The sequence below is a fragment of the Pelodiscus sinensis genome, chromosome 26 (genome assembly GCF_049634645.1).
Source record: "Pelodiscus sinensis isolate JC-2024 chromosome 26, ASM4963464v1, whole genome shotgun sequence".
In the NCBI taxonomy this organism is placed as follows: Eukaryota; Metazoa; Chordata; order Testudines; family Trionychidae; genus Pelodiscus; species Pelodiscus sinensis.
In genome coordinates, this window is record NC_134736.1 from 8682701 (window position 1) to 8698549 (window position 15849).

Genomic DNA, 15849 nt, shown 5'->3' on the forward strand with positions numbered 1-15849 from the left:
CCTGTCCCTTCAACAAGAGAAACAACTTATCCAACTTATTTATGAAATTTATTTTTATATAAATTATGTAATTCTTTTAGCAGACAGCATTCAAGTTATTGCACTAGCACATCTGCAATACTGAGCTACAAGACATCTTAGAGTTTTGTATTATTCAATGTGTAGCACTTTAGACCAGGATCTAGAGGCACTCTGAATGGAGGGAGAAGGGGGGGCAGGAAAGCAGCAAGCAGCCAGCACTGTCTTCCTCTAAACAAGTTTCATTTCACTAGCTGGTTTATTAGAGGCCAAAGCTAATGCTGTTGGGACAGCAGGCAAGAGTTCTGGTAGTATCAGTTTGAGCCTCAACACCAGGGAGCTAAGGGGGCATGAGTCATTAATAGAAACAGCTTCTGAGAAAAAGGGTTGTGCAGTACAGAAACCAGTTCTAGCCTATACCCTAAAGCCTGCAAGAAGCCAGGCAATGCTCAGTCAGCTTTGATGGCAATACAGCTCTTGGCAACTAACAATTCCAGCCTTAGACCAAAGTAAGGACCCTAGGCTCACTGTCAAATAGCCCTCAGAGTCCTACAGTTCCAGAGACAGGGAAACTAGGGACCTTAAGGCAATTTCAGCATCATCCCTACAGGTCCCTGCGTGACAAGCACAACAGCCTAGACTTACTATTTTTGGTTTATCAACTTTGGTGAGCTGCTATTCTCAGAGCTAGCAGCAGGTATTAGTCAGGTTGGCTACACAAATTGTCACTAAGCAGCATCTATTTCTGCTCTATGGAATGTGCAAAGCTAGCCTTAGGATTAGCCCCTGGACTGGGACATTCACGCTCTTGGATCCCACTAAGCCTCACATCTAAACATCCAGATTGGCTCATAGGCTCAATACCTTTAACAAGCTCAGTAGTCCATAGATGCTTTGTTTGTGGCAGATCTTAGCCACCACTCAAAAGATATGAACAATACAAAGCTCTGATTTCAGCTTCCACTAAACAGAGCAATCCAGGAGAGAAGGGCTTTTGCTGGACGAAGGCCACAGAGCTGTTCTGGCAAGGGTGCTCCACCTGAAGGAGACAATTGCTTTATAGCCAATAAATATGGAAGAAGTGTAGCTAATCAGAATAAACAACATGATTGAAGATAGCAAACTCCTTCCAAGTCAAGTCATGCACCAGGTAACAGGAAGGCTGTGCACTGGTGAAAACACTGATGTATTCAAGCACACGGTGAAGAGAGCAGCCCCTAGCTCTGTTATCCCTTCATTCTGTTTTACACTACACTGAAAAGACAGTCACATTGTAAAGCATGTTCTTCGGAGACAGCTGCAAACAGCAATTTGGTGCAACAACTGGATTTTAGGCCTTCATGAGAGCAGTGACTACAGCCTTGGCATTAAGGCTACGCAGATCACAGTAGGTTTGTCCAGTACCAACAAACACAATGGGCTTGCTAGTGATGTAAGTCATGGAGATTGCAGCACCGACCTATGGGAGAAAGAGCATCCATTAGTTGGTTGGAGGAGAGCTACTGAACAGGACTCTGCCTCAACATACAACCCAGGCCTGACAAAATATTCGTTGTGTGATTGGCTAGAATAGAAGCCTATAATCTGGGCAGGTTCAAGTCCAATTAGAGTGACAGCAATTTGTCAGAGTTCTGAGACGAAGAATGTAAGGATTTGATAGCCAGGAATTTGAATTAAGGTTCTAAACAGTCTGAACTCCCTTCCCCACCCCTCTGGTCCCACTCCAGCCTGGCCTTGTCTGTCCCATGAGACAAGATAAAGCCAAAGTTTACTTGGCTACCCCTCCGAGGCTGAGAGAAGCGACACAGGCTAAGCGGTATACAGGTCATCAGGGAGTCACAATAGCCTCTTTGGCCTTAAGTTTTTATATTCACCCAGCAGCAGGAAAATTAAAAACTATAGTGTGAGCAGTCAGAAGGGCGAGCAAAAGTAATGACTGGTAATTTCTTCTGAACAAATTAGAGATGCGGATGGCCCACTATAAACTGAACTATTTCCTGTCTTACCCCACCATCTTTTTAATGACAACTGCCGCAAGGCCTTAGTTGCTGGCTGTAAGCAGCAGCTGAGCCATGTTTGTGAGGTCCAGCACTGACACTCAGTTGTCAGAATTAGAAAAGACCAGACAGTTTGTTTAGGTCAGTGGCCTCAAAGTTCAGAAGGCCAACATCTCGCCAGTAACTGTTCCCCACACACCCTGGAAGAACAATGGCACTGCCTTTCCAAATCCCCTGCTGCAAGGTGAGCAACACCAGCTGGAATTCGTGTCGAGTATAAACCTTTGCACTCATGAAGGTTTTTCTACTCAACACACCAGTCCAGAAGAAAATGAGAAAAAGCTGTACAATGGAATATGCTGCCATCAAGAGGACATTTGAGAATGCAAGAAATGTTTGCTATGAGCTATGTTGAGCTATGGCAGCTCTCCCTCATATAGCCGTTCTAACGAGCAGTTTAGAATGGCTTTCATTTGCCACCCACAAGTTTTGGAATTCTGATTTGCATGATGATTTCCTTGGGGGCCATGTGCATCTTGGTTGTTACAGCACTGCTAAAGGGAGTAATCGGAATAGCTTGAGACTTCCAAAATACTCAGACCAACAAAGATTCCACTTGCCCCAGTACAGTATTGTGATATTCCAAAGCAACTCCACCACAACGTGAAACATGTTGCCTCAAACTACTTCAAAGTGGACCCAAAGAAAATAATTCCTTGTGAGAGGAGTCTCAAGGAGATGATATTGACTAACGCATCAAAAGAACATGCCTTGTTGAGATCTGAAGACATGGTTGTTTGATTTCTCCCCCCGTTTGGTCTCAGCAAGGAGAGGATCCATATGAGGTCATTTAAAAAGACATTAAAACACAAGACTCCAGCGGGGAGAGAAAGAATGCACACGCTCCTTGTATGAAGTGAATGGCCATCATACCTTGTCATCGATGGTATCAAATTTGGTGAGCACAATTCCATCAATGAGACGTGGTACCTGGGTCATGGAGTGATCAGCAAGGGCCTTGTTAAACTTGACCTGGGGGAAAATACAGCCCAGAAATAAATCCATGTAAGTTCTTCTAAGCAGATGTCCATTACTGGTGTGCAAGCACCTCCCAACACGTACGAAGAGGCTCATGCCACCTGGGGACTTCCCCCTGTGGCAAAACTTTGAGGTTAAAGAATCAAAAACTAACCAGCTGATCCACAGCTTCGTTTCCCACCAGGGCTTCCCCAACAAACAGGACCAGGTCCGGGGTGTTGACTGCAATGAGTTTAGCCAGAGCCGTCATCAAGGGGGCGTTGTCCTGCATGCGGCCAGCAGTGTCCACCAATACCACATCGAACCCCTGGTTACGTGCTAGGAAAAGAGACGCGAAGGGGTTTACTAGGTGAAGGAAGCTGAGAGAGTTACTATTCATAGACACACTGCTCCTCCAGCCACTGCCCTTCCTCAGAATATCAGGGATTTACTCAAGCCTCTTTCCTCCACACACCTTTTTTTTCCCCCACTACATGACACAATCCGTAACACAAACCCTCTCTGGGACAGGAACAGGCAGTATATATATTAGGGGACTAGAACCCAGATAAACAGCCTGGTACTCTAGGTACTGTCAGGTTGATGGTACAGCTTGGGCCCTTTTCTCTAGCAGGTCAGTTCAAATCTCAATCACAAACCTTTCCCACCAGGCAGATTCTATTCAATCTTCAGCAGGTAACTTGTTGCTCAGTTGTGGAAACAGCCATAGACTGACACCCCTCCCCAATACACACCGTGAAACTGGCTTCCTCCACCCCATCCCTATGCTGTTCAGAATTCAGAAGAGGGCCTGGCAGCTAGTGCACAAGATCTCTGATTTCCTGGACCAAGAATTCATCCCCACTGCTGGAGCCTTCCCTATTCTCCAGTCTGTGCTCCACACCTGCTCCACACCTCCCCCACACCAGAGCTATTTCCGACCTGTCAGGGAGGTGGGGTCTATACGAGCATGGTGGCAAGGACGCCCTGTCAATGGCCAAGCCAGGAACAAAGGCCAGCAGGCCTAGCTCCCCTTTCCCTACTCCAGTTCAAGCCGTTCAGCCATCCTTCGCCCCAGGACTCTGGACTGGCATTCCCATCTCAAACCCCATGTCACTTCTCCCTTAGGAGGGCCAGAGCCTCTCAGAAAAAGGATTTCTGTCCTGGATGCCTCAGAGGAGTTGGCCAAGGCAGGGGACAGGGCTCACCATAAGAAATGGCCTCCATGGCAATGCCAGCGGCGTCTTTCCCATAGCCCTTCTCATAGAGCTGCACCATGGTGCGGCCGCCGTGGTTTTCTGGGGGGTGCAGAGCGTTCAGGCGGCGGGTGTGAGTGCGCAGCTGTTCCACGGCTCCAGCTCGGAACGTATCGCAGGCAGCAATGAGGACGGTGAACCCGTTTTCAATCAGCCAGAAAGAGATCTGAGAGCGGGAGAAGGGATCCTATTACTGTCCCCAGCCCGAGTCTAGCTCTGCTCAGCTCCCAGCTCATCAGAGCCCATCGCCTGCCCCCAGGCAGTTTGCTGGTTCACTTCCCCGTCCCAAAGTTCAACAAACGAGTTTCACTAAGTGTCCTAGCCCACGACAGTCACTGACAGATCAAGTGGGGAAGGACCCTGAGTCTCCAGAGAAGATTGGTGAGTATGTTGGCAATGCTCCTCCTTCAACCACCCCCCAAAAAAGAAAAGGGAACCAGCTCCATGTTCTCCTATCATGTCAACATGCTTCCATGTCAGGTCCCACCTGAGTCCGTTGGCTACATTACAAGCTCTTCACTTCCCTAGAAATACTCCTGTGAACACACCACACCAAGGCAGTGATCAACCAGCACTGGTTCCCATCTCCAACACCAGTAGAATCTGCACATTCTTGTGGGCATCGCTATGCTCTGCCTGTAGTGTAGACCCTGCACGTCTACCCAGCCTTTTGTTGAAGGGGATCAGAGCACTCTGGGGCATGCCCATTGCCTGCTCAGGGCTGTATGGAGGAGCCAGACAGTTTTCCCCCAGCGACAACTCTATCTTGGTGATGACAAAGACACTGCTGCAGCTCAAGGCTGCCTTCCGACTGACCCCTGGCCTACACAGCATGGCCTGAGTCCGGCATTTAACTTCACTGTTCATGTTACCATATCAAGGCTTCTGGTCAGTCAGACACATTACAGGAAGAGGCTGATCACCTAAGGCAGCATGAGGGAGGTAAAGACACAGTAAAGAGTCCAAAGGACTTCTACAGACCCTCAGTTTAACCACACCATGGGGTTTTAAAGATCAGCATGAAGGGTTCTGAAATTGTCTAGGTATTTCAAAACGGTGGGTAGACGTCCCTATAACTAGCACAAATCTCTTCTCTTGATGCTGAGTAGGGGCTCTTTAGCAGGGAGGGAGATGTGCATGTGAATGGGGTCAGAGCACAAGCCAGCTCTCCAGCCTCACTAGGTAACATACTAGTGGCAATATACTAGTGCAAGATTCAGGAAGTTGAACTGCCCATCAGCATAACACAATGCAAAGCGCTGTCAGACCTACAAGGGAAGTGAACTGCTCAGAGGAATGGTTGTAGCTAATATTTCAGTTCTAGGGATCTGGGTGCCATATGCAATAGCTGTAGGCAGACAGTCCTACACTACGGAGATGTTGCCATCACAATTAGCCAAGGGGGTTTGAGATGGCGTCCCCAGAATGTGCACAGGAAACAGGGTGGATAAAAATCAATGATTAAAAAAAAAAATTAAATTTAAAAAAAAATTAAATTTAAATAAGAAAATCCAATTTAAAATCAGATTTTTTTTATAATATGCTTTTTGAGGGAAAAAACCTACATAAAGATTGTTAATTACGATACATTATAGCTCAAAGATATCTCACCATGGAAGAGAGATTATAAATTATAATTATAATTCATGTAATGTTTAAGAAAGTTTTGTAAAAAAGAGTTCCTATAGTTCATGGGTTTGGGATCCAGTCCTCTGGGGTTCTAGAAGCTTCTGTATAGATGATTTGGGTTAATCTTTCTATCTACTTAATAGGACTCAGTACTCAGTCTAGAAAAGGCCATCAAAGGTGCCTAATTTTGCAGTTCTCAAACAGTCTCCAGAGAGAACATGCTTGTTAATAGCAAAAATCTTTTAAAATAAATAATCTAGAGGTGAGAAATAAGACCTTAACCCTCCTGTCCTCTGCACATTTCTGTACAGTCAATCCCTTCCCTCTCTAAAAGTGCAGTTTCAAAAAGTTCAATGAATAGAAGCCAAAATTTTAAGTTTCTCATGTTGACTTCGCTGACAGACAATTTAATTTTTTATTTTAAAAATATTTCATTTATTCTAGTTATTTAACTAAAACAAACCTATTTTAAAAAAACATGAATGTTTAAATTCAAAAATTCATGCTTGTTTTGTTAAAATATGCTGCTTACTGTTGAAGAAAAAAATCCAGAATACATAACGTTTTAGTGAAATAAAACAATTTAAACATCTGTATGGTGATGTTCTCCTAATACAGCATCACAAGAAAATTCTCCAAATAGTAATGATTGACCTGTTGAGTTGAAGATAGTTTACCTCCCACTGACTTCATAAATATCTGCGGTAAATGAAATAACCAATCATTTTCTGATATGAATCATATCAATATAAAACTAATCTGAAAAGTTTTCAAACTAAAACACCGTTTAAAAATGTCTACCTTCTAAAAATGAAACCTACATCCTCTCTGAATGGTGATGAATATGTATTAATGTGATGACAATTAACAAGAATGCACTTTTATGTAGAAAACCATGATTAAATCGAGCCTTCCTGAGGAGTGATTTAAATCACTAAGTTAAAATCAAATCCTCCCTGACAGGAAAGGATCCTCCAGGAAAGGGCCCGAACTGATCGCTGAGAACACAAGCAGCTGCGCCCTACCTTTGCCAGGTTGGTCGACTTTCCAACCCCATTGACGCCACAGAAAGTGACGACATATGGCCGGCGGTGGCGCTGGGCATCCATGACCTCACGCAGCATGTCCACGCGGCGCTGGGGCTGCAGGATCTGCACCAAGGATTCCTGCAGGGCCTGCTTCACTGTGGAGGTCACCGCTGGGGAAGACATGAGAAGAGGAACCTCTGTCAGTGTTTGATCGCAGATGGAGTGGCTGAGTGCCCACCCTTCCCCCATCGCATCTCAGGAGCACACCAGTCAAATGTGACCTACACAGCTGCCACATGAAGGGGCTTGGGTTCCCTTCAGAGCAGGCTCTTCCCTTATTAGTCTGCTGATTGTGTCATTAAGTTCACTTTTACCTTCCCCTGACAGTGAACAATGCTGCCTCCTCCACAGGAGTCCTCACTAGCCTGGAGAAGGCACTCCTGCCTCCTACTACTACAAAAGGTGCGAACTTAGCACCCTGCATTCTATAGATTCTCAGGCCTCTGCTGATCCTTTGGCCCTCTGCCCATTTCATCTACTGCAGCAGAGCTTCCCATCAGCAAATTCCAAGGGGTTAAACGTGTGAACTGCTGCAGAGGTTGGCATCACAGAAACCTCCCCCCACAGCCTGCGAGGGCCAAGCTACAGGAATCCAGAAGTGCAGCGGCTCAGACATTCCTGAACCACGGAGAGGTGCTTACCTAGCAGGGGGAGGTTATTCCCTTCTGCACATGCACGGAGAGTTACAAGGCACTTGGCAACTAGAGCCTAAACAGGCCTCTGGGGCAGGCTGGAACAAGCCCAGGGTCCAATGTCCCTTGGGCTGAAACCGCCAAAGAGCAGCAATGACCCGCTGGGACCAGCATGCTTTGTTCCAAGCCTCAGGGCAGCAGATGGGAAGAATGAAATGGCAGCAGAGGGCTTTCAGAGCAGCTCCTTAAATGGAAGGACAGAAGCACTTACTGGTGAAGGTGCCCATCACTTTCCCTTCCAGTTTCTTAGCCACCGATTCACACAGCTGGACAGCGATATCGGCTGCAACATTCTTCGCTGTGGAAGAGAAAAGCCAAGGGAGTAGGAGTTAGCACCGAGAGACCCTTGGGCTTCAGGACTCTCCCAGTCCCCCCAGAGGCTCTGTACACCTGCTAGCTCCAAGAGCGAGGCCACCCCATGGGAGAGCAGCGCTTGGCAGCGCCAATGAAACCCTGCTCTACAGCTGACAGCAATACAGACACTCCGTGCAGAGAGCCTTCAAGGCCGGGAGAACGTGCCGTCTTAACACAACCCACAGCCCAGATGCTTCCTCAAATAATCTTTTAACCCAGAAGTAACCCCTCCCCCACCTCTGGGGAAAGCAGGTAAGGAGACACTGTCTGGCCCCAGGCCAATGCAGAGCCTGTTTTGGGGCCAATGGCTTCTTTCCACATTACTCAACTCTAAGGATCCCAACCATTTTATCTTCCTCCCCTGCCCATCAGAGTCCTCTGGATAAAATAAGGACTTCAGAGCCCATTAACATCACTGTCTAGGACCCTGGCTCCTTACTAGTCAGTTCCAAAATGTGCATTATATTCAGTTCAGTCTGATTCAGCTTGAAGTGGCCAAATTACTGCCCTCTTAAGGCCTATGACTGTCACTAGAACTTGAACATTCCCCACTTTGTCACCAATAGAACCCCAGAGCGTTTTACAGAATGTGAGCAAATCAGCTGGAACATACAGAGCAGGGGTAGGGATCCTTTATTGGGTTGGGGGCTGCTGATCCCAGTAAAATCAGTCAGGGCCCCATAAAAGTGAAAAGGAAAAACCCCACCACTGCCGTGGCTCCCGACTGAAGCAGAAAGACACTCCCCACATTCCTCTTGCACACAAGAGATTGTGGCCAATTGGAGCAGCAGGGGGATTTGCTTTCCCCAGCTAGGGGGAGGTGCGTGGGGAGTGGCAGCACGCAGCGCTGCTTCCTCTCCCCCCGCCAGGCAGAGCCTGTGGGTCGAACGTGACACTGGCCTGCCTGACATTGGCTTGCGAGGCTCAGGGCTTTCCCCCTCCCACAACAGAGAGCCAGGGTTGGCACCCCAGCCCCACAGGGAGAGCTACAGGGAACCCTGCCGGAGCTCAAACATTTACGCATGCTCCCCAATTCTGTGGGGAGGAGCCCTGAGCCTCACGGTCTGGGTCCAGCTCCCCAGGCCGAAGGCTCTCCACCCGATAGAGTAGGGTCTCTGTTAACTACAATGTGCAGAGACTCACAAACGTACAGGCCTACCATCCTAAGCACCACATAATCTATTAGTCCAAGAGAAGGGTATCGCACCAGGCATAACAGATTTATCCAGCGTGTCATGTCACACGAAAGAGAAAGGACAAACTGTCGCAGATTTCATCTATGACCTGGTTATCAGAGAAGCAGCTGGCCACATTTGATCCAACTGCAAAGTCCTTGTGAGCAATCTTACACTAGCATTGGTGCAAGCCACAGGTCTATTGCAATCTCATTCAAAAGACAAGGACACTGCACAAGTGAATCCCCCATTCACCAAGTTTAAAGTCAGGCACATGCATTAGAAAAAAGCTCATCAAGAGAGAATTTTTCTAGTTGGTGCTGTATGTGGGGCACATGCCAAACATCCTTTACTATGTTAACCTCCCTCTGTTAGTCTTGTTCTGCACATATATTCAGGGCAGGAGAACATATGTTGTGGAAATTGTTTATGCAAGACTCCTGCAGCAGTTTATAGACAGTGTGGAAGGACACCACTGAACGCCAAACTCTGTAAGGAGAGACTACAACAATACAGGGAGGGATAGCTCAGTGGTTTGAGCATTGGCCTGCTAAACCCAGGATTGAGAGTTCAATCCTTGAGGGGGCCATTTAGGCATCTGTGGCAAATCTGACAGGGCTGGTAATGGTCCTGCTGTGAGGGCAGGAGACTGGACTTGACCTCTCAAGGTCCCTTCTAGCTCTATGAGATGATAATACATAGATATATACTTAAGAAGAATACAAGAGGAAAGGTTATAACAACAGTTCCATGCTCATTGGCATGTGGTAAAATACAGGGCCAACAGCATCTGTGACTGAGCTACAACTCTACTTCCTGGAAGAGTCACTTTACATTTTTAACGCGACTGTGGATACAAAAAAGGAAAATAGAATTTTAGTGAAAGGCCTGGAGAAATGGTTCCTTCCAAATGCAGACCAGTAGATCTACAGAGCCTGACACCAACCAGCAAGGACACAGGGCACTTATTTGTAAGAGACATTCCAGACTTACCGATCAGATGATCCTTCATCTTCTCCAGCACAGACTCCATGTCCTCTCTTGTTAAGCTTTTGGAGCCCACCAGGCCTTTCAGCATCCCGAACATGCCTCCCAAAGCACCCTTCTTAGCCCTGTGAACACACAGTGTAGTTACCTATCAGTTCTCTAGCGTAAAGGGATGGCAGTGATCTCGAAGAGAATAGCAGCTAAAAGGGAGGGATAGACCAAACGGGGGAGGGATAGCTCAGTGGTTTGAGCATTGGCCTGCTAAACCCAGGGTTGTGAGTTCAGTCCTTGTGGAGGCCATTTGGGGCAAAAATCTGTCAGGGTTGGTACTTGGTCCTGCTTTGAAGGCAGGGGACTGAATGACCTTTCAAGGTCTCTTAGAGTTCTAGGAGATAAATACATAAATCATTGGAGATTGCCTAACACATTTCTTAAGCTAATATATAGTCAGTCAATTTTGCCTTCTGGTACTGAGCTGCTCCTTAGGTCATGGCATTTTAATATGAGAACCAGATTAACAGTTCAAACTGGGAGACGGCCTTTACTAGCTGATCTGCAAGCAGCCATTCTGTACACTTTGCAAACCCAACTTCTGTATGAGGCATGTTCCAAAGTTGTCTGGGAACTCGCACGGGTTTGCTCAATTACCATGCGCAGAGAGGTGAACAAAGGTAGAGCAGGAGTCATTGGGAAGCAAAGATCCTGCGTGGAAGTGGCAATTACAGGATCATTTAGTCTAACGATTCAGCCTTCAGAAACAGAAGGACCACTCATGAGCAGACTGTTTATCCACCATGTGCTCCCTCAGCTGGAACAAAGTAGGAAGCAGCCAAAACCATGTAGCGTGTTAGACAAGACTTCCTTCCTGCAGAGGGTCCAAAGCCAAGGCTTTAGCTAGCTAGTCCAGGATCCATGTAAGCAACCCCATACAAGCTTAGCAGACTGGACATGCAGGAAAAGCTGTAGGAGATAAAGCAAGGAGATAGCTATGGGCAGGGGAGCAGGCCTTGCAGGAGGACTTACCTGGGCTGTGAAGGGTTCTGAATAATCTTCTCCTCTTCTGGTTCCTCTTCATCACTCTCATATTCAAGATCATACAGGCGGCCAGGCTCCCGATCTCGATCTCCTAGGGCCTGTAAAGGATGGACAAGGCAGAGGCGTATACAGAGATTCAGTAACTGACATTTACGCTTCAATTCCCTTCTTTTGCTGGCTCACTGCGAAGGGGAACGGTTGGCTCATGTTAGGAGCCAAGTCAACTTTTGCAATGGTTCTGCCAGGAAGGAGCATCCAGCTATTTGCCACAATCTGTGAGGAAGCGGGGTACTGATGAGGGGCCAGTCAGAATAACGTGATCATTTGTAGTGCCTGCAGGAACTTCTGGGAGTTTCATCTAATCTCCACAACTCCCAGTGAGCTAAGTGCTGGTTTCCCTTTACACAGAAGACAAATAACTTATCCCAAGATCACACAGCAAAGCAACAACAGATGGGAATAAAATTCCCAGTCCTATGCTCCATCTACAAAACTACTTTTTATATTGCACAGGTAAGCTTTAAGGTAGGTTCTACCACCTTCCTCCAAACAGCTTTGCTAGCAGTTGGGGGGGGGGGGGGAGGCTGATTTCAGTTCCTCCAAGAGAGGATTCCTCTAGCACTGAGCTCCAAAATGGTGAGAGCACCATGAGGAACCAGACAGGTGAAACTGACACAGCCTTATGGAGACTGAGCAATACTTGGGCAGTGCCTTTCCACTTCTCAGGCAGCTACCAGTTTGCCAAGCTAAGATCTCATCCGCAACAGCCACTCCTCCGTTTGTTCCATTCTGCATGCTCCAATCCAGCATGTAATCCAATCTGAGTACTAGCTTCCATGGCAATGCCCTTGGCTTTGTGTACTAGCTGCCGTGGCAATGCCCTTGGCAAAGAAGCTAATCATGCCATAGAGAGGGGAATGTTTAGGATCTTACCATATCAGGGTCATATTCCTCTGTGGGACAAGTGTCGGTGTTTCCATTGGTAGTGGAATTACTATAATCGAGTACTTTGGCATTAGAGTTTCCCAGATCCCATACACGGGGCTTCTTCCCCTTCTCCTTCTGAGTCTCAGGCTTTGGGGACTTGCTGGGAAGGCAGAGGAGAAGCTATTAAAGAAAACTTTACCATGACGGCAGTCAGCAGTTCCAAGAAGAGATTTTAGAAAGACGGTATCTCCCATATGAATGGGCTGAGTTTATAGGGGTTACTATGTGGGACTGGACTGCTCGGTTCAACAGGTATTGCACAGTAGCCAATATGCTGATGCAGCAGTGAATGAGAAAACTTCCAGAATAACTCTCCCTCACTTTTGATAATTCTTTTTCTGACCCCTCAGCCTGGGGGGTAAGTTGCTAGCATCCCTTTAATCCAGACAGAGTCAAGAAAGCATCAGTAACATTCAACAAACACCAACATTAGCCACCCAAACATTGCAAATTATGGTGAACAGAGCATGGAAGGATACTGCAAAGGCCACCCAACCAGCCTCAGCACTGAGGCTGTATCACTGCCAAATGCAGTACATGTTTCTTTTATCTGTAGGTTTTCCCCAGTACAATTCAACATGCTGCTCTTTGCACTTGCCAAGAGCTCCATCACTGAGGAAGTTTCTACCTGCAGGTCCCATACTCCCCTTCTCTTTGGAGTCACATGTACCAGTGGGGAACAGAGCTGTACAATTGTCTCAGACACTCTTTGGAGACACAAACAAGCCACATTCTCTCTCTCCCCCTCCAGTGAATGACACAGGCATCCCTAAAGAAGCCAAAAGCCACAGGGTGTTTGAATGATAGCAGCCTGCAACCACTGGCAGACTGAGTGTATTGGGATGCCAATAACTGCTGTGGTCTGATAACATGAGCTTCTGGAAAATCACCTGGAGTGAAATCATGGCCTCACTGAAGTTAATGGCAAATCTTCCCCAACTTCAATATGGTGAGGGTTTCACCCTTTGTTCTAGTTCCTGATCAAGCACAGGGCATAGACATGTAGACAGCACTGGATCCCTCAGAGCGCCCCCAAAGTGCCATCACCACAGGTCCAAGCAAGCTCAAGGAAACACTTTTCCAAAAGCCAGTGTCTTGGTTAAGCCGGTCTCATTCGAACCCTTAGGTAACCCACGGCTGCCTCACCTTCACCCAGGAAACACGGCAAAGACATTTCAAAGAGCATGAGCACTTACAAGTCACAGCATGTGCCAGTCCCCAGGACTAGAAAGAGCACAGGTCATTGGAACAAGGGATATTCCTGCATTGCAACGCGAGGGAGGGGTGCTTTAGGAGGAGATGTTTGTTCCACCGTAAGGACAAGAGAGTCTGAAGCTTTCTTGCCCACTATCTACGCAATGCAATTACAATTACAATTGACAATAGTTTGTGGTTCGAGAGCAATATGAAAACCAGCTCCTTGTCCATTGTCAATGCATGAAATCCTTCACCGACACAGTTCTGCCACCCTATCACCACTACCCCTCAGACTGGGGAGGGCAACACAGACCTGTCATCTTCTCACTCACTTTGACTTCTCTCCTCCTTTCAGGCGTTTCCTGAAGAATTCCTCACGGTTCTTTTGCAGGATCTCATCCTTGGTCAGTTCCTCCCTGTCCCCGGCTGCCACGGGAGGGTTCTGCTTTGCATCTGGGGCTGCTTTACTGGGCACAATAGCAGCTTCGGTTCCTGAAGCTGGACAAGACAGAGCCCTCACCACAATGCATTTAAAACTAGAGAGAAGTGACGTTTATATTGCACTCTGAAGAAGAGAGGTTTGTGATCGTAACCTTTCCCAGAGGTTGCTGTGTTAGGAGCTGGCTCCCAAGGAATCCATCTCCTGTGATGGATTTATTGTAGACAGTGCATTTTCCATTTAAATAGGGGGGAACGAATGGCTAGCATGTGTAACATGGCTGAGTCACTGCCAGAGTGACTTGAACGTCAGGATTTCCCTGACCTCAGCACTGAATTCCATAATCTTCATGCAGTTTTCCCTGCTTGCAGCAGGTGGAGGCCTACAGTGGCGATGGCCCCACGCTACAGCTTTCAAAATGCTTTGACTTGCTTATTTCAGGACCACCTTTCTCCCCTCCCACAAACAAAGCAAATGCAGCTAGTCCTCAATGGGCTTAAACGCCAGCCTTTTTGCTGGAACATCATGTTAGAATTTAAAGTGACCAAGGAAGCAGCTGCAGCAAACAAGACTCCTTTACTATGGGGACAATCCGTTCCTGCAGAAGCATCCCACGATAACAGCATTCAGTTAGCCTAGAGGTTTTGAACTTGGGCACTGAAGTCAGATCCTAAATCCATATTTCAGGATCTAACCAAAGGAATCAGGTTTTCACAAGGGCTAAGCACTGGAGTCAGCCAGGCTACTTTGATTTGCGTCACTACTGTTAGTTTGAAAAATTTAACCGAAGTTTGTATGAAACAAAGCAGAGCAAATTAGCAGCAAACCTGTTTGTCATGCAACGTGACCAGGTCTGTTTCACCGAATCAACTGCTCTATGTAGGACGAGGGATTCTGGCAGCCATAAAAGGGCAAAAGCAACTAGCATACGGGATCCGAATCAACCTGTTCCACTAAGATATGCGACTGGGCAGATGTGCCTGCACACAAGCAGGCAGTGGTTTACTGTCACTGAAGTCTAGGAGACAGCCTGGTTCTGGAACCCTCTGGGATATTTGCTCATCCCACTTCACAGATCTCTAGGCTGCACCCACTTACCCTCCTTTTTGGAACCTTTGTTTTTCTTGTTCTTGGCTTTCTCCTTTGGTTTCTCTCCTCGGGTTTCTATCATAGATTTGACAGTCTTCTGAGACTTTACAGACTGTTCAAACGTCTTCATGGCAGTAGGAACTCGGATTTTACTGCTGTCCTCTGCTTCCCTGATCAAAGAGAAAGCGTGTTATTCACCCTCCAAAATCTAGTCCAGGTCCAGAACTTAGCATCACAGCATGATAATCACTTGGGCAAGAGTTGAGCTGCAACATCTACCAGGCTGCAGCTCTTCAAATCATTCAGCTCTTCAAATCCCTCTGAAGACATCTTTTCTCCCTTTGCGGTCTCCCATTTCCTCTGCTCATTTATTGTTTCACTAACTGTATTATACACGATATGAATGCAGTTTTTGTGTGACAATACGAAGACAAGAGATGAAAGGTGCTATTGAATATCCCTTTCTGAAAAAGAAGTCTTATCTGTACTTATTGCCCATTAGAAAGACAAGCTAGGTGAGGTAATATCTTTAATTCTGTTGGGGAGAGAAACTTTCAAGCATCTTCAGATCTCGGAAATGTACTCAGGGCTTGCCTACACTACAAAACTAGGCTGACTTAATTTAGGTTGACCTAAAGCCACTGCAGTAATTCAGTCGGCTGTGGGTATCCACACTACTCTCCTTGTGCTGGTGTTGCATGTTCTCACCAGGAACATTTGCACTGACCGAAGTGGGGCACTGTAAGGCACTGATGGTTGCATGGGAATCACAGCTGTGCTCAACTTGATGACTATGATAACTAGGCCCTAACCAACAACTCTCAAACATCACCTGGTGAGAACATGCAACACGAGCACAAGGAGAGTAGGTCTGCTTATGTTTGTGTAC

The 15849-nt window shown here is 46.9% G+C and overlaps 1 protein-coding gene across 1 annotated transcript in view; it reads right to left on the minus strand.

Annotated features, from left to right (window-relative positions):
* Nucleotides 1–26: 26 nt before the first annotated feature.
* The window catches only part of SRPRA (SRP receptor subunit alpha), a 22750-nt gene continuing 6927 nt past the window's right edge, over nt 27–15849 (minus strand). Inside the window, exons 4-14 of the mRNA XM_075909283.1 lie at nt 14970–15130; nt 13765–13930; nt 12182–12335; nt 11237–11346; nt 10220–10338; nt 7909–7995; nt 6943–7115; nt 4241–4454; nt 3208–3371; nt 2949–3047; nt 27–1477 (exon numbers count right to left, since the gene is read on the minus strand). Coding sequence (XP_075765398.1) covers nt 1349–1477; nt 2949–3047; nt 3208–3371; nt 4241–4454; nt 6943–7115; nt 7909–7995; nt 10220–10338; nt 11237–11346; nt 12182–12335; nt 13765–13930; nt 14970–15130 — 1576 coding nt within the window. The 3' untranslated portion in view covers nt 27–1348. The remainder of the gene's footprint in view (nt 1478–2948; nt 3048–3207; nt 3372–4240; nt 4455–6942; nt 7116–7908; nt 7996–10219; nt 10339–11236; nt 11347–12181; nt 12336–13764; nt 13931–14969; nt 15131–15849) is intronic.